At 42.4% G+C, this 19,584-nt stretch overlaps 1 protein-coding gene across 1 annotated transcript in view; it reads right to left on the minus strand.

The window, feature by feature from the left end:
- MCHR2 (melanin concentrating hormone receptor 2) overlaps positions 1–19,584 on the minus strand; it is an 86,871-nt gene that overhangs the window by 43,239 nt on the left and 24,048 nt on the right. Inside the window, exon 2 of the mRNA XM_075126191.1 lies at positions 11,470–11,677. Coding sequence (XP_074982292.1) covers positions 11,470–11,651 — 182 coding nt within the window. The 5' untranslated portion in view covers positions 11,652–11,677. The remainder of the gene's footprint in view (positions 1–11,469; positions 11,678–19,584) is intronic.

Genomic DNA, 19,584 nt, shown 5'->3' on the forward strand with positions numbered 1-19,584 from the left:
ACCACGTCTTAGAATGTATGAAATAAGAGTATTTCAAAAGACACAAATTATAGCTCAATGGAACCAGCTAGACATAAATGATTGTTTCACACATCTCTAATAAGTAATGAAATATGCTCCTACCTCATCTGGCTATGATGTTGAAAGAACAGAGGTACAAAGCTATAATGTTTGTTTGCTGGAACTGATGATGAAGCATGTGGAGATGCTTGTTTGTGTTTGTTTGTTCTTTCCTCCCGTGTTTATAGACAAACAGTCTATAACCTTGTCTATGCTGAAAGAGCCTAGAAGATCTCCAGAAAACCCCTTGTTGCTCTTCAGGCATCTAGTGGTTCTATTATGTTTAAACACTCAGACTTTCCAGAGAAAGCTTTTGTATGCTCCATGTAAACATGTTTACCAGAAAGTTAAAATTTTCCTTGTTGTAGGGCTTTTGAGCACCACTTCATACATAATAATAGGAGAGATCCTGCCAAGCATTTCTGAACTTACACTTGGAAGCTCAGATTCTCTACTCTGTCAAATGTTATGTTACGATCATCTCAAGGCAACTGAAGCACTATTAAAGGCAGTGCAACTGAAGAGCATGAGACAAGTTCTTGAATACATGAAAATAAAAGATGTGAACCTTTCAAGTGCAAATATTTTTCTCTGGATGTTTTGAAAACACAGGTCTCTGTTTCTGTTTGGCTCCCCCCGCTGATAGCTCCAACATGGAATTGTCAGAGAAGGTTGAAGCCTGGGACCGAGTGTAAGACAAAGAACACCCCCCCATACTGAGAACACAGTAATTGTTGTGGGAGAGATGACATGCTTTTTTCCATGGTGTATGTCAAGGTACAAGGATCTATGGATATTTAATTAGAGACCAGGGGATAGGAGGGTACAAAGGATTGGGGAGTGAACTTGTTTGCATGCTGAATTTTGCACAGCTCTCTTCTGGATACTGAAAATTCCTGTAGTTTGTCAGAGCTACCACAGTACTGAAGTATAGACCCATTTGAAACACGTTATTGCCAACATCATTTTAATACCAATGTATTGGTTACAGTTTACCTATATTTTATTTAAGAATTGTTGTCTATAATCTGTCAACATCACCATTTCTACCCCTATCATAAGAACGGCCATACTGGGTCAGATCAGTGGTCCATCTAGCCCAGGATCCTGTCTTCTGATAGTTCCCAATGCCAGATGCTTCAGAGGGAATGAACAGAACAGGGCAATTTCGAATGATCCATCCCAGGTCATCCACTCCCAGCTTCTGGCAGTTGGAGGTTTAGGGACACCTGCAGCATGGAACTGTGTCCCTGACCATGTTAGTTAATAGCCATTGATGGACCTATCCTCTAGGAACAAATCCTGCATTTTGGCAGATGGTTAGATTAGATGACTCTTGCAGTCCATACTAACCCTATCGTTCTATGATTCTATCTAATTCTTTTTTGAACCCAGTTATACTTTTGGCCTTCATAACATCTCATGGCAATGAGTTCCACAGATTGACTGGGCGTTGTGTGAAGAAGTGTTTCCTTTTGTTTGTTTAAAACCTACTGCTTATTCATTGGTTGATCCCTAATTCTTGTGTTATGTGAAGTGCTAAATAACACTTTCCTACTCATTTTTTCCATATTATTCATGATTATATCAGCCTCTATTATGTCCTCCGTTAGACATCTCTTCTCTAAGCTGTACAGTTCCAATCTTCTTAATCTCTCCGCATACAGAAGCTGTTCCATATCCCTAATAATTTTTGTTGCTTTTATCTGAACCTTTTCCAATTCGAATATATCATTTTTGACATGGGGTGACCAGAACTGCATGTAGTATTCAAGACGCGTGGGTACCATGGATTTATATAGTGGCATTATGATATCAATGAAACACCACCAAAAATGCAGCCTAAAGACTTGATTGCAAACCCTCTTTCTCTCTTTTCAGTTATGTTTCCTTTTCCTTTATTGAGTTTAAAACTCTTTCAGCAATTGCACAGAAATTACATGGGCAATCAGCTTTCTGCCCAAGCCATGATAAGCCATGTGGGCAATTTCCTGTTCAATAATTGACACATCCATATAGCCACATGAGAGATAACTTAAATAATCAAGATTTCAGTTCTACAGATTCTGTAAATGTGTCATTTCTCTAGCTAGTTCAGTCTTATAGCTAACACTCTTCCTCCCAGTCACACAAATCAGGAAATCACTGAAACCTGTCACCATGCAAGGCACTAAATTTAGCCATATGAAGTGGAAATCCATCAACTTCATGAAAAAACTCGTGCAGATACAGACAGACATCATCTTCCTTTCCAAATGCAAACAAATGGACATAATACCAAAAGGACTGAAAGTAAAAAATCCATTACAATCAACATACCACACAGATTATAGTGAGAGATTATGCCACACACTCTCAAAGAAACCGCGGAACCACCTGATCAACATCCTATACAGCAAACAAGAGAAGATCAAGAATGAACTCTCAAAACTAGAAACTCTCTTAAAAAACCAAGCTTCCACACAAACTCCCTCGTGGCGGGACTCCACAAAAACTAGACAAGTCATATACAACACACACTTTGCATCTCTACAGAGGAAAGCGGACACTAAACTATCTAAACTCCTACATGCCTCAAGGGGCCACAATAGTGCTTCCCTTAACTCACCTAACAATATTGTTAATCTATCCAGCTATACTCTTAGCCCGACAGAAGAGTCTGTCCTATCTTGTTTCAGAGTAACAGCCGTGTTAGTCTGTATTCGCAAAAAGAAAAGGAGTACTTGTGGCACCTTAGAGACTAACCAATTTATTTGAGCATGAGCTTTCGTGAGCTACAGCTCACTTAGCTCACGAAAGCTCATGCTCAAATAAATTGGTTAGTCTCTAAGGTGCCACAAGTACTCCTTTTCTTTTTGTCCTATCTTGGGGTCTCTCCTTCTGCCCCACCACTCACACAAACATGATACAGTTCTGTGGTGACCTAGAATTCTACTTTTGACATCTCCGACTCAAGGAATATTTCCAACACACCACTGAACAGCACACTAACACACAGAAAGCTTCCTACCAACACTACAAAAAGAAGGATTCTGCGTGGACTCCTTCTCGAGGTTGAAACAACAGACTGGACTTCTACATAGAGTGCTTCCATCAACATGCACGAGCTGAAATTGTGGAAAAGCAGCATCACTAGCCTCATAACCTCAGCTGTGCAGAACACAACGTCATCCACAACCTCAGAAACAACTCTGACATCATAATAAAGAAGGCTGACAAAGGAGATGCTGTCATCATCATGAATAGGTCAGAATATGAACAAGAGGCTGCTAGACAACTCTCTGACACCGCAGTCTACAGGCCATTATCCTCTGATCCCACTGAGGAGTACCAAAAGAAACGACACCATCTGCTCAAGAAACTCCCTAAAGAAGCTCAGGAACAAATCTACACTGACACACCCATAAAGCCCCAACCAGGGGTATTCTACCTGCTACCCAAAATCCATAAACCTAGGAATCCTGGATGCCCCATTATCTCAGGCATTGGCACCCTGACAGCAGGATTATCTGGCTATGTAGACTCTCTCCTCAGGCCCTATGCTACCAGCACTCCCAGCTATCTTTGAGACACCACTGACTTCCTGAGGAAACTACAATCCTTTGATGATCTTCCAGAAAACACCATCCTAGCCACTATGGATGTAGAAGCCCTTTACACCAATATTCCACACACAGGTGAACTACAAGCCATCAGGAATAGCATCGCCGATACCATCATGGCAAACCTGGTGGCTGAACTTTGTGACCTTGTCCTCACCCACAACTATTTCGGATTTGTGGACAATTTATACCTTCAAGTCAGTGGGACTGCTGTGGGTACCTGCATGGCCCCTCAATTTTTATGTCTGACTTAGAACGCTTCCTCAGCTCTCGTCCCCTTATGCCCCTACTCTACTTGCGCTACATTGATGACATCTTCATCATTTGGACCCATGAAAAGGAGGCCCTTGAGGAATTCCACCAAGATTTCAATGATTTCCACCCTACCATCAACTTCAGCCTGGACCAGTCCACATAAGAGGTCCACTCCTAGACACTACAGTGCTAATAAGCGATGGTCACGTAAACACTACCCTATACCGGAAACATACTGACCGCTATACTTACCTACATGGCTCCTGCTTTCATCCAGACCATATCACATGATCTATTGTCTACAGCCAAGCTCTAAGATACAACTGCATTTGCTCCGATCCCTCAGACAGAGAAAAACACCTACAGAATCTCTATCAAGTGTTCTTAAAACTGCAATACCCACCTGGTGAAGTGACGAAACAGATTTACAGAGCCAGAAGGGTACCCAGAAGTCACCTACTACAAGACAGGCCCAACAAAGAAAGTAACAGATCGCCACTAGTCGTCACCTACAGCCCCCAACTAAAACCTCTCCAGCGCATCATCAAAGATCTACAACCTATCCTGAAGGACGACCTCTGACTCTCACAGACCTTGGGAGACGGGCCAATCCTCGCTTACAGACAGCCCCCCAACCTGAAGCAAATACTTACCAGCAACTACACACCACACAACAAAAACACCAACCCAGGGACCAAAACCTGCTACAAACCCCGGTGCCAACTCTGGCCACATATCTATTCAGGGGACACCATCATAGGACCTAACCACATCAGCCACACTATCCAGGGCTTGTTCACCTGCACATCAACCAATGTGATATATGTCATCATGTGCCAGCAATGCCCCTCTGCCATGTACATTGGCCAAACCGGACAGTCTCTACATAAAAGAATAAATGGACACAAATCTGACATCAGGAATCATTGCATTCATAAACCAGTAGGAGAACACTTCAATCTCTCTGGTCACTCAATAACAGACCTCAAAGTGGCAATTCTTCAACAAAAAAAACCTTCAAAAACAGACTCCAACGTGAAGCTGCAGAACTGGAATTAATTTGCAAACTAGATACCATCAGATTAGGCCTGAATAGAGACTGGGAGTGTTTGGGTCATTACAAAACCTAAACTTAATTTCCCCAATACTAATTTCTCCCTACTTTTACTCACACCTTCTTGTCAACTGTCTGTAATGGGCCACTCTCTTATCACTTCAAAAGTTATGTCTCCTTCCTTGGTATCCTGCTAATTGATTTATCTTGTTAGACTGACGTAACACTAGGTAAAGCAACCCCCATCCTTTCATGTATTTATACCTGCTCCTGTATCTTTCACTCTATGCATCCGATGAAGTGGGTTCTAGCCCATGAAAACTTATGCCCAAATAAATTTGTTAGTCTCTAAGGTGCCACAAGGACTCCTCATTTTTTTTTTGCTGATACAGACTAACACGGCTATCACTGAAACCTAATCAGGAAAGGATTTGAAAGACTGATCCCAATTCTCTTACAAAAAGGAGTATTAAATAGTACTTTGAATGGATATTGCAATAATTCATACACTAATTGTCATTTCAATAACAACTTTGGGGGACCTGGCAAGTGCACTGTGTGCTGTCACAAATCATAATTCATCCTATTCCCGTCCAAGAGCCTGCACTAACTAGTACCTTGAGCTCTCAGCAGATGTTCTGAATCTCAAAAGGATTTGCTCCCAATCAGTGGCTCCTCTCAGCTTAAACACCAGACAGACGATCTATACCATTGCATACACAAACACACAAGGAAGTCTCTCGAGGGATTGGTTACAGACCAAAATTAACTGAATCTCAGTCAAACCAGAAAACATCATTTACAGATACCTAATGGTTCCAATATTGATGCAATGCATGAGGAATTCTAAGCCTCCAACATTATTATTGCTTTGGTTTCTGAAATCAGTCTAAGGGAGAAACAAGGAAAACAGGCTATACTTTCCAGTTCTTTCTTGGTGCAGAGGAATTGTGCACATCTCTCTTCCATCTGAGCAGAGACATACAGCAAAACAGTCCAGGATCACACTTCACACAAACCAAGGTGCCATTTGCATAATTTTGCCCTTCCTCCCTTCTCAACCTTCCTTAGCAGGTTCTGGACTGCTTCTTTGTACTTGGGAATAGAGAAGCTCTACTCTTCCTTCCCTGTGGGTGAAATCCACTCTTGTTCAGAAGGCCAGTACAAGGTCATTGAGCCATTTAGTAGGGCTTTTATGGGACTTTAGTGCTGACCTTCTGCATATGGATGAATTTTGCCCAAAGTGCATTTTTGGGGAGCTTTTAAAAATTGCATCATACGGTCCAGATCAAATTAGCTCCATTTGCATGTAAAAATAATTATTTTCTAACTGCCAATCCTGCAAGCTCAAACTGCAATCTGAAAGTACAGGATTCTTTCTGGATCTTGTATCACTATTAATAAAAATTCTGCAACTGGAACATGGTTCATAATCTCATTGATGACATAATAGCAGGGACAGAATCCAGCTTCTATCTCAGCAGTTGATTCTTTGATGCTAACTGAAGAAAAAAATAGTAAAAAAATGTATTCAGTAAAGAAAGAAGATATGACCTGACACATATTGGAAGCAGATCTTTTCAGCAAAAGGTGAACATTTTATATAGTCCTGTTTTGGAGTAGAGCCAAACTTTAAATATAAATTTTTCTACAATCTCTTCTGTTTGCTTATCTACTGTAGTCAATGTCAATAATTACAACATTGAGTTTTTAACTGCACTGTTTTCAGATCCTTCTCCTTTGTGTTAGTGTTCATGTCCATACATTTCAATAAGTAAAATTTTCCCATGGAAATGCAGTTTAAATGATATTTGTATAAAGTCAGTGTCTGTCTCTATTCTCTTCTGCCTCTTGTTATTCATGCCAGACAAAGGCCTTTCAAGAGGAAAAAAAAAACCCTTTGTTCCTTTTTAGTTTTCCTTTATTATAACATTTCAGAGACTATATTATGAATTTTAAAAGCTCAGTGAACATTCTCTTCCTTTCTATCCATTCATTCATTTTCACAGACATATCCCCCTTACTTCCAGCCCATACAAACTCCCATGGTCTTCTCCACAAAGATCAGGAGCTGTTTTTGGTGCTAACTTCTACAGTACATTAGACATTTGGGGCTAGATTCACAAAAGGACTTAGGCACTTAGCTGCCATTTTAGGTACCTAAGTCCCAGAATCAGGCCCCACTGGACTTCACAGAACCTCTTCTAAGCTGCTGCTGCTGAACTCTGTAGGCATCTAACCTCACTTGGCATCTAAATTTTTGCAGTCAAAGTTCCCTAGACACCTATGTCTCTGCTTCTGTGCATGCGGAATGCAGCCTCTGACCAGGCTTTTCTTCACCTGCCTTGCCTGCAGGGCTCTGTCATAAATATAAAGGGAAGGGTAATCACCTTTCTGTATACAGTGCTATAAAATCCCTCCTGGCCAGAGGCAACATCCTGTTACCTGTAAAGGGTTAAGAAGCTCAGCTAACCTGGCTGGCACCTGACCCAAAGGATCAATAAGGGAACAAGATACTTTCAAATCTTGGTTGGAGGGTAGGGAGGAAGCCTTTTGTTTGTGCTCTTTGTTTAGGTTCTTGTTCTCTCTTGGAACTGAGAGAGGCCAGACAGAAATCCATCTTCTCCAACCCATCCTAATCCAAGTCTCCAATATTGCAACCAGTATAGGTAAGCCAGGCAAGGTGGATTAGTTTATCTTTTGTTTTATGTGAATTTTCCCTGTGTTAAGAGGGAGGTTTATTCCTGTTTTCTGTAACTTTAAGGTTTTGCCCAGAGGGGGATCCTCTGTGTTTTGAATCTGAATACCCTGTAAAGTATTTTCCATCCTGATTTTACAGAGGTGATTCTTTTACCTTTTCTTTAATTAAAATTCTTCTTTTAAGAACCTGATTGATTTTTCATTGTTCTTAAGATCCAAGGGTTTGGGTCTGTGTTCACCTGTACAAATTGGTGAGGATTATTATCAAGCCTTCCCCAGGAAAGGGGGTGTAGGGCTTGGGGGGATATTTTGGGGGAAGACATCTCCAAGTCTCTTTCCCTGTTCTTTGTTTAAAACGCTTGGTGGTGGCAGCATAATGTTCAAGGACAAGGCAAAGTTTGTACCTTGGGGAAGTTTTTAACCTAAGCTGGTAAGAATAAGCTTAGGGGGTCTTTCATGCAGGTCCCCACATCTGTACCCTAGAGTTCAAAGTGGGGAAGGAACCCTGACAGGCTCAATCTGGTAAGCATGCTCCATGATGGGGCATCCACCTCACACTGGTCAGTAAAGGAGTAATGGAGCCCTTTACTGCGCAGAAAGCAGCCAATAGGAGAGAGGTTGTGAGGAGCAGCCAATCAGGGTTGGGTAGGCCCATATAAGAAGAGCTGCAGGGCAGAGCAGAGGCAGTAAGTAGCTCCCTGGAACTTAAGGAGGGAGGATGAGCTGCCTTAAAGAAGGAAGAAAGCTAGCACCCTGGACATAGCAGTGCTGGGCAGGATCAGGAGAGTGAGAGCAAGCTCCTGGATGACTGCTAAAACTGGCATTTTGAGGCCCTGCGATAAGGGTGGAGAAGGTGCTGGGGTGGTGGGGAAGCTACCCAGGGAAGTAGACTGAGCGGTTGGAGGGGATGCAGCTCATGGCTGCCATCTACAAGGTCCTTGGGTCAGGACCTGGAGTAGTGTATGGGCCTGGGTCCCCCTCTCACCACTGAGGAAGTGGCTGGACCATCAGTCTGCAGGACATTCCCCTGGAAGGGGGGAGCACAGAGTGCGGCACAGGTGGAAGTATGTGTCCTAAGGAAGACATCACGGTCCTGGGAGTGATGTAGGTCCTGGAGCAGAAGTGATGACAGCAAGACATCAGCAGAAGAGGGTGCACTGGTTGGCAGAGCTAATCCCCAGAACAACCAGCAGGAGGCACCGCAGTGGTGAGTGCACCGTGTCACAGGCCCCTATAGGTGAACTTACTCACAAAACAGTGGGGGGAGGAGGGCCTCCCTCATAACTTTTAGCCCAATGATAAGGTACTCACCTGGGCCATGGGAGACCCCTGGTTCAAATCCTCCCTCTTCCTGAGGGGGAGGAGGAATTTGAACTAGGCACTGCCATTTCTCAGAAGAGTGCTCCACCCCTGAGCTATGGGACATTCTGATGTGGGTGTCTCTCAATCTCTCCTGCTGAAATTCTTCCACTGTGACTACATAATGTAAAGTCATTGGAGCAGGGGGACTGCCTCTCCCATATCCTGGGTGAGTGCATTAACCACCAGGCTACAGTCACCTCTCTCTGGCCTAGTGATCCTATCATTAGTTATTCATAGTAGAACAGCTTTGACAGGAGAGACTGAGGGAGTCCCACATCAGAATATCCCATCGCCCAGTGACTAGGGTACTCCCCTGAGGGGTAGTAGAGGCAGGATTTAGGACGCACCCCTCATGTTGGCATCTCCCATTGGCTAGCTTAGGTGTTTCCCTGTTTAGTGTGTTGGCTTTTGTGAATCTCATTCCGAGGCACCTATCTCTTCCCATTCATTGTATAGGGAGCCTAGGTGCCAAACTCAGGGTTTGTAAACACCAGTGATTTTCTAGGTGCATAAAATGCAGTCAGTGTCACCACACCTAAGCTCCTTTGTGAATGTAGCCTTAGTGCTTTAGAGGGAGATTTTCAAAGGCAGAACAGGCTATTAGGTGCCTAATTCCTTTTTGTGTCGTTGGAAATCTGCCTCCTTAAAGTTCACTCTGTCTATGGACAGAGTTCATTTATTAAATCTTGCTGATGCTGACATGCATTAGCCTTAGTCTATCATGTTTATTACAATTTGCATTACGGGTGCTTAGATCAAATCAGCTTCTGATGAAATGTCTTTCAATTTTGTGATGAAATCATGCAGTTGAGAGTCTCACTGTAAAAGTGTTGATAGAATCAGGAGATTAAAGATATTTTCTTCTTGCACAAAAATATAATTCATAATTGGGCCAGAGGCTGAGGTCCAAGAAGTCTGCTTGACATTGCTAGATCACAGCAAAGCAAACTTAAAGATACAGCTAGGGATTTCTCTGACACAAAGGAATCTTCATCTGGCAGAGAAGTTCTTGTTACTGGGAGTAGGGGGTAATGCTGGGGAAAGTGATGAAATCCTGGAAGGCCATTATTAACCAGAAGAGTGTAGATAGTCTGCTATAAAAAATAAGCTTAGGTAGATTCTGTTTTGAAAAAGTGTATGTTTAAGTAATATTTTTAAAGTAATTCTATAAAAACAAAAACAACTCAGTCTCAAAATAAGTCGTGTGGCTTCCAAATGGATGTCTGAGCAAGAAAACAATCTGTATGTAAGGGTCAGATGTTTGCATTTATATTTTTTGTTTGAATGTCACAGAGTAACAAGTCTCTTGCACAGATTATCCCTCTTAATCATTTTGAGTCCTGAGAGAAAATGCTAACTGGATCAAACTACATTGTTAGAGAGGGAAAGTGTAACAAAGTCAAGACTCACTGGAGTGGCGCCTCCTGCTGGTCAACCTGGGAATTAGCTCTTTTCCAGCCTTGGAGCTCCCTTTGCTGGCTGATGGCTCACCTGCCTCACGCCCCCCCCATGTCCCTCCCAGTGCCCTTTACCTCAGGGTGCTGCCCCACCCTCTGGGTCTTCCCTCCCAGGGGAACCCCCAACCCTCTAAACCCACCTTGCCTCAGTGGCTACTGTCAGTAATCATCTAGCTCTCTTTCCCTGGAGCAGACTACAGTCTATAATGGCCACTCATCATTGGCAAGGGGGTAAGACCAGCTGCCGCCACCTAACCCTGAGCTACACTTCTGCAACCCCAGTACCTGCTTTAGCCTTTAGCAGGGTTTGCCAGGCTGGAGCACCTCTTGCCTTTCCCCAGTACTACTCTACTTTGGGTACCCTAAGCTCCCAGGCAGCCAGGTCCTTCTCTCTCCACAGCTAGAGAGAGACTCACTGCCTTCTGGACCCACAGCTCTTTTATCTAGGCCAGCTGTGGCCTGATTAAGCCAGCCACACCTGGGGCCAACTACCTCGCCAACCTCCCTCAGCTACTCTTAAACCCTTTCCCCATGGAGTGGGGCAACCACCCTACTATGGAAGGTGATGACTTTTTTTGATAAAACTTAAGGCCCTACGCTACCCAAGTTAATGGGAATTTTGCCACTGAATTCAGTGGGAGCTAGATCAGTTTCTAAACTCTCAATTCAAAAAAGCATCCCTATTGCGGAAGAAAGCTTACATGTGTGCTTAAGTCCCACTGAACTCAATAAACATGTGCTTGAAGTGAAGCATGTGCTTAAGTGCTTCCCTGTGAAGGGAGGGATCTAATCATATGTTTATGTGCTTTCCTGAATCGTGGCCCAAATTTGGTTAGACAGAACTGTGTGTCAAAATGACTACCTAGATCATGAATTATTTATTGTACTAGTCTTTGCTGGACAATTCCATTCCTTAAGGTATTCAAATGATTTGTTTACAGCAGTAAGTCTCAGTTGCAGCACATGCTAAATTCCATACCTTACTATGGTGAACACAATGAGGATATTGCCAACTAATCCCATTGAACAGATAATCCCAATTAGAGAGGGAAGGATGATTGTTTCTGCTGCACTGATCACTTGGTAGTAATGCCCTCCACTCCAGGATCTGTTGAACAAGACAGGTGTGCTATTCCAACAGGAAGGCTGGATTTCATTCATTCTTCAGAGATGTTAGATGCTTAAATCTGTAACAGCAACAGAAAATAAATTATTCATAGACTCTTACAATTTGAATGTTTCATTAGTCAAGCACACTATCTTGGGATACATGATTTTTAATTACAGTTTGAATTTCATAAATACAATCTTCCAAGTGGTTGTTTATGTTCATGAATGAACTCAACAGACTTAGATAGTATTGCTTCAAAACATATCCCAGATTTTTTTTTATACCTATAGTAAAATATACAGAACTTTTTTTAATGAGTCATTTTAGGTCACAGCATTCATACTGATCATGGAAATTCCATGGGCATCTATTCCTTGATCTCCCACAGACTTATGAAATGTTGAATAAGTCATGTAGGCCCAAATTTTCAAAAGGGAGCTCTAATTTTAGGTGCCCCACTTGAGTCAATCAGAGCCTGATTTTCAGGCCTGATTGCTCACCTCTCAATTGGAGTTCATTTGCCAATGAGGCTGATTAGTGCTTCCAAGAATTAATCCTGAGATATTATCTCACCTTGTGTACCCAAAAATTGAGACTCCCAAAATTAGAAGACGTTTGGTAAGTTGTTCCAATGGTTAATTGCTTTCACTGTTAAAAGTGTATAGCTTATTTCCAGTCAGAATTTGTCCAGCCAGATTCTCCATAGATTATGTGATTTTTTTTTTTTTCTGGTGCTTGGAATGTAAATTCTGGGATATTATTTCTCATTTCACTGAGATGAGGAAAGTGATTTTAGAAGTGAAGTGGATTGCTGCCTATGGCCTGGGCTAAGAAACAATGATGCAATTTGGCGGTTTTTGCTTCTGAAGAGGGGCACTTAATTTGTAAGGATGCCTTCTAGCTTAAGGGAGCAGGTTGTCAAAAATGATATGAAAACAATGCAAAGAGGGTTATAAAGAAACGTATGTGTTCTGTCTGATGTGGTTCAAAGAAGAATAGTGGCTTTGAGGTACTTGGGGAATTTGGCAGGATCTGTGCAGAGGGAATGGAGGATTCATGAATTCTGCAGAGTTTGGTGTAGCGGATTTGTCTCCGGGTGTTTTAGAGACTGAAACATGAATCTCTTCAGCGTGAAGAGATCTACATTCTGTCTCACAAAGCTGTCAGCCAGAAACCCTGAAGGAATACAGGGGATGAACCTTGGAAAGTTATAGCTTAAAGGAGAAATCTAGCAGAACAATTCCATTTAAAAAAAAACAGTCCCAGCAGTGAGAACTGCTGGAGACAAGGTATTAATTATTATGATTGGAAATGTTAACAATAAACCACATTGAATTCATTCACAATCCATAGTCTCTCACGTTTAACACAAACACAATTGCAAGTAAAAATAATGAGTCTGAGTTCTGTGGGGTAAATCTTCTGATTCGATAGGGTACAAGGAGAGGTCTTTAACTAGGACTAGTTGTTTTGAAACTAGACTGCAGGATTCCACTGCTGAAAACTGTCCAATCTATACCAACAGGCTGTAAACCGGGATCAGGGCATACCCCTTTATGGAGGATAAACAGCAGTACCTGGTCACTCAGAGCAAGTGGCTGGGGAGCAGCTACAAAAGATCTAGCCCCAGGGCTGGCCCACAACATTTTGGCACCTGAAGCAGGGAGCTCAAATGACACCCCCATGCTGACTCGCTTGGGCCAAAACTTTGAAAGGTCTCAATTCTGCCTTCTTCCTGTTCTACTCCTCTCAGGGTACTGCTCTGCTACCTAGCCCAATAAAGGGGAACACACACCTTAAAATGCCTTGTCCAAAAATTAAGTAACACTAAACTTTCAAATGCCTGAACAACAAATGTAACTTTTCTTGTCTGCATAGTAAACACTGGCATTTTTAGCTGTTGGAATAATCAAAGTGGTGCTTTCCATGCCTTCTTGGTTGCAGAGAGTTGAACTGCTACCTGCTGAAGGTCCACAGTCTGAGCCAGCTCATGCTCTATTGAGATGGTTGCAAGACCGACCAGCCTCTCCTGTGTCATTGTGGAACGTAGATGTGTTATTAACTTCAGCTTGGAGAAGCTGCGTTCTCCGCTGGCAACTGTTACAGGAAGTGTTAGAAGTATGCACAGAGCAACAAAAGCATTTGGAAAGAAGGTGGTCGTCTTATCTGTGCACATATTATTCAGCCTTTGGAATTGATCCTGCTGAAATGCATCTTGAAAGGGCTTTCAGTTCATTACCTACATCATTTGCATCAATACTGCACATATCATTATGTGTCAACACTCCTTCTAGAGACCTGCATTACTGGTGTAGGTCTTCTTCAGGTATAGTGAGGAGTTTTGAAATATCATACAACATCCCAAATATACTGCTGTGTTCCTTGAGCTGCATGAAACATTCTTCAGCTGACTGTATTGCACAGTCTAGCACCTGGTTAAAGAATTCAACTTTGAATTGTTGTTTGGGGTCTCTTCCGGGATTATCCCGTGCCTCGTAATCAAAATGTCTTCTTCAGTGATTCTTGTATTCTTGAATGGGTGGGAAAAATAGCTTCAGTGTGAAGTTCCTCTGCCAACTTCTGTGCACTCTTCAGAACATTTTGAAATCCCTCATCTAACCGGTAAGACTGTAGGTATGACTTTGCTTTGTCCAGTTGTTCCATTGCTCCAGATATATCAAGGTCAGCACCTTGGAGTCTCTTGCTTACAACATTTATTTCAAACGGTATGTTATGCCACAACACTAAGCCACACAGAAATTTGAAGTTATGTATGTTTCTGGTGATTCCATTTCCCTCTGCCACTGTTCTCCCACAAACAGTTCCTGTCCTAGCATTATCCTCCATAATGGTAACTATGCCATCACCTATCTTCCCAATTTGATGTTCGATAGGCTTTATCGTCTACACTCGACTTTCCCGTCGTGTGGCACTCAGTGGTTTCAGGGTCCGAGAGGATGTTCCCAGATGTTGCTTCAAAATTTGCCTTTGATGGGTTGATGCAGAGAAAAATACATAGGTGCTCTGAATTACACTAAAAAAATTTAGCAGCCTCACTAGAAGCTGATGCTGCATCACAGACCACCAAGTTCAATGAAAGAGAACTGCTGGACAAAAAAAGCGAGGGTTTAACTCTCGGATCCATGTCTGCACTCCTCTGTTCTTTCCTCTCATGTTGGCACCATTATCGTAGCCCTGACCTCTCATGTCAGATATCCCAATTCCCGTATCTTCCAGCTTTTGAAGGAGCACATTTGTCATACCAGCTCCTGTAGGATCATCAATGTCCATACATTCTAGAAAATGCTCTCTGACAGTCACCATTGCAGGGACATTTTCACTAGGTTCTGTTGTTGTTGTTACAAGACACACCATTAAAGTCATTTGTTCCGTATGGCAGATGTCAGGTGTGCAGTCCAGAACAACAGAGTAATATCTTGCTGACTTCGGATCTGCCACAATCTTCTGTTTGACTTTTGTTGCCAGTAACTGTATGATCTCATTTTGAATGGTTTTACCAAGGTAGTGGTGTGTGTACGTTTCTTGGGTGGTGACTCTTCTTAGATGCTCCTGGAATACAGCCTCAAACTCGGCCATCAGCTCCACAATTTTAAGGAAGTTTCCGTTGTTTGGCACATACAGCTGATCTGAAGTGCCATGCAGTGCTAGGTTTTGGGTAGCAAGCATTCTCACAATGGCAATGAATCTTTTCAGAATGTTTTCCCAGTAAAGAGACTCTGATGCAATCTTCTCTTGATGCTGATCATCTATGGTGGCCTTTAACGTAAAAACATAAGAATGGCCAAACAAGGTCAGATCAAGGGTCCAGTCAGCCCAATATCCTGTCTACTGGCAGTGGCCAATGCCAGGTGTCCCAGAGGGAGTGAACCTAACAGGTAATGATCAAGTGATCTCTCTCCTGCCATCCATTTCCACCCTCTGACAAACAGAGGCTAGGGACACCTTTCCTTACCCATCCTGGCTAATAGCCATTAATGGACTTAACCTCCATGAATATATCCAGTTCTCTTTTAAACCCTGTTATAGACCTAGCCTTCACAACCTCCTCAGGCAAGGAGTTCCACAGGTTGACTGTGTGCTGAGTGAAGAAGAACTTCCTTTTATTTCTTTTAAACCTGCTACCCATTAATTTCATTTGGTGGCCTCTAGTTCTTATATTATGGGAACAAGTAAACTTTTTCCTTATTCACTTTCTCCACACCACTCATGATTTTACATACCTCTATCATATTCCCCCTTAGTCTCCTCTTTACCGAGCTGAAAAGTCCTAGCTTCTTTAATCTCCCCTCATATGGGACCCGTTCCAAACCCCTAATTATTTTAGTTGCCCTTTTCTGAACCTTTTCTAATGCCAGTATATCTTTTTTGAGATGAGGGGACCACACCTGTATGCAGTATTCAAGATGTGGGTGTATCATGGATTTATATAAGGGCAATAAGATATTCTCTGTCTTATTCTCTATCCCTTTTTTAATGATTCCTAACATCCTGTTTGCTTTTTTGACTGCCGCTGCACACTGCATGGACATCTTCAAAGAACTATCCACGATGACTCCAAGATCTTTCTCCTGATTAGTTGTAAATTATCCCCCATCATATTATATGTATAGTTGAGGTTATTTTTTCCAATGTCCGTTACTTTACATTTATCCACATTAAATTTCATTTGCCATTTTGTTGCCAAATCACTTAGTTTTGTGAGACCCTTTTGAAGTTCTTCACAGACTGCTTTGGTCTTAATTATCTTGAGCAGTTTAGTATCATCTGCAAACTTTATCACCTCACTGTTTACCCCTTTCTCCAGATTATTTATTTATGAATAAGTTGAATAGGATTGGTCCTAGGACTGACCCTTGGGTAACACCACTAGTAACCCCTCTCCATTCTGAAAATTTACCATTTATTCCTACCCTTTGTTCCCTGTCTTTTAACCAGTTCTCAATCCATGAAAGAGTGTTCCCTCTTATCCCATGACAACTTAATTTACGTAAGAGCCTTTGAGGGACTTTGTCAAAGGCTTTCTGGAAATCTAAGTACACTATGTCCACTGGATCCACCTTGTCCACAGGTTTGTTGACCCCCTCAAAGAACTCTAATAGATTAGTAAGACATGATCTCCCTTTACAGAAACCATGTTGATTTTTGCGCAACAATTTATGTTCTTCTATGTATTTGACAATTTTATTCTTTATTATTGTTTCAACTAATTTGCCCGGTACTGACGTTAGACTTACCGGTCTGTAATTGACATGATCACGTCTAGAGCCCTTCTTAAATATTGGTAAAAAGAAAAGGAGTACTTGTGGCACCTTAGAGACTAACCAATTTATTTGAGCATGAGCTTTCGTGAGCCACAGCTCACTTCATCACCAACACTTGCACCCCCCTTTCCTGGGAAATGTTGGATAAAAAGCCTCACCAATTTGCATAGGTGACCACAGACCCAAACCCTTGGATCTGAGAACAATGAAAAAAGCATTCAGTTTTTTACAAGAAGACTTTTAATAAAAAATAGAAGTAAATAGAAATAAAGAAATCCCCCCTGTAAAATCAGGATGGTAGATATCTTACAGGGTAATTAGATTCCAAAACATAGAGAACCCCTCTAGGCAAAACCTTAAGTTACAAAAAAGATACACAGACAGAAATAGTTATTCTATTCAGCACAATTCTTTCCTCAGCCATTTAAAGAAATCATAATCTAACACATACCTAGCTAGATTACTTACTAAAAGTTCTAAGACTCCATTCCATCTGATGAAGTGAGCTGTGGCTCACGAAAGCTCATGCTCAAATAAATTGGTTAGTCTCTAAGGTGCCACAAGTACTCCTTTTCTTTTTGCGAATACAGACTAACACGGCTGTTCCTCTGAAACCTGTCATTAAATATTGGTGTTACATTAGCTATCTTCCAGTCATTGGGTACAGTAGCTGATTTAAAGGACAGGTTACAAACCATAGTTCTGCAATTTCATATTTGAGTTCTATCAGAACTCTTGGGTGAATGCCATCTGGTCCCAGTGACTTGTTACTGTTAAGTTTCTCAATTAATTCCAAAACCTCCTCTAGTGACACTTCAATCTGTGACAATTCCTCAGATTTGACACCTACAGAAGACAGTTCAGGTTTGGGAATGTCCCTAACATCCTCAGCCGTGATGACTGAAGCAAAGAATTCATTTAGTTTCTCTGCGATGACTTTATCGTCTTTAAGTGCTCCTTTTGTATCTCGATTGTCCAGGGGCTCCACTGGTTGTTTAGAAGGCTTTCTGCTTCTGATGTACTTTAAAAAGTACTTACCCTTAGTCTTATCTCAAGCTCTTTCCACCTATGGAATGCTCTCTGGTGATTTGCTGCCTTCTCATGGCATGCCAGATTTCTAGCCAGATTTTCCCAGTCCTTGGTTCCCGTAGAACCCAGTGTGGCTGGAACATTAGATTGGAAGAGTTTGCAACAAAAACAGTGTGCAGCATTTGGGGGTTTTGAGTACATAAGCCATGGCCTCTCCACTTTGTCACCATTGGGGATTTCACGCCAGTAATGTATTGGATGGAAACTTCTTTTATTTTCATTGCCTTTGGGGAACATGAAGTTTTTCACTTGCTGTGGCCCATGCAGCACAAGGAAGTCCCTCAGGCTACTGCTCAAGTGGCTCCACAGTCCTGGATCATCTAGACTTAAGGAACTAAACTCAGCAGCAGCTGTTTCTTGTGCCTCCACCACACTCTTCTCTGATCTACACTTTTCTTCAGGAATGTGCATGGTTACATCCATTTGAGCTGGAGATACGGATGCTGCAGTAGCTGCCAGGTCACCTGCACTCTGCCTAACTGGAAGATCAGGCATCTTCTCACCACTCATATCCTTACTGGGGCCGAAAGACTCACCATGAACATTTGTGTCTATGTATTTCAGGAGAGCTCCTTCCTGTTTAGATAGAAAAGCTTCCTTTGCTTTTTCTTTTTCTGAATGCTGCCCCAGAGCATCTTCTTTCACTCATGGCTGCTGTTCCATGGTGCCAGCTATAGTGGCTCTCAACACTCAATTCAAGGGGACCAATAAGCAGACTGGTAGCAGGGCCTGAGTGAAGGAAGATATCGGCATCTTAAGAGCCTAACTGGCTCCTACTACTTCAGTTGACTGCCTGTTCCCCTCAAGTGGGTTCAGGGAAGCAGCAGGAAACAGGAAACTCCCTGAGAAGCTGGTGTTAATCAGTCCAGGCTCCTGGGGGGTGCTAGAGTGGTACATAAGAGGCTCCTCCTCCTCTCTGTCCCTGCAGCTCCTGCTGTTTTCTGTTATTCCCTCTCACCTTTTCTCCTGCTTGTCTGTTATGTCTTTTGTGCCCTCCTTCCTCTAGCACAGCACTCCACCATCTCTATGCATCTAGAGCAGAGAGAATACATATGCACCAGCAACAGACACAATTTTCTACACTCTGGGTCCTAGTGGCACCCCCCACACTCAGCCCAGTCTGGCACATGAGGCGGCCGCCTAATTTCGCCACATAGTGAGGCCAGTCCTGTCTAGCCCTGTGATGTCCCGGTCACAGTAAGGGGACAAAAGTTGTCTCTTTGTCTCTAAGGGTGCCTCAGCTTAATATACTGAGTTGAAGAGGAGTGAAGGGTAAGATAGTCAGGGAAACTTCAAAGAAACACCATTGTCAAAGTGGAAGCCATTGTGTGGTGTCATAAATATTTCTGGGCTCAATTCTGCCTCTGAAACCTTTACCCAACAGCTCTGTGTGCAAGGAATATAGATCTCCTGAGTTGAAAAACCATCCTGATGTACTCCCAATTTTTGGGGAGGCCGAGGTGTGAAATGCAGAAGTTCATCAGAGGGTCAGATTTCAAGACTATGAAGATTTATCCCATTGCTTAGTATGTGTACGACACTGTAATCCACAGTGTGCAATGTTCTAGAAACAATTCTGGTTTGTATGAAATTATAAATCACATTATTTAAC

This window comes from Caretta caretta, chromosome 3, assembly GCF_965140235.1.
Source record: "Caretta caretta isolate rCarCar2 chromosome 3, rCarCar1.hap1, whole genome shotgun sequence".
NCBI lineage: Eukaryota > Metazoa > Chordata > Testudines > Cheloniidae > Caretta > Caretta caretta.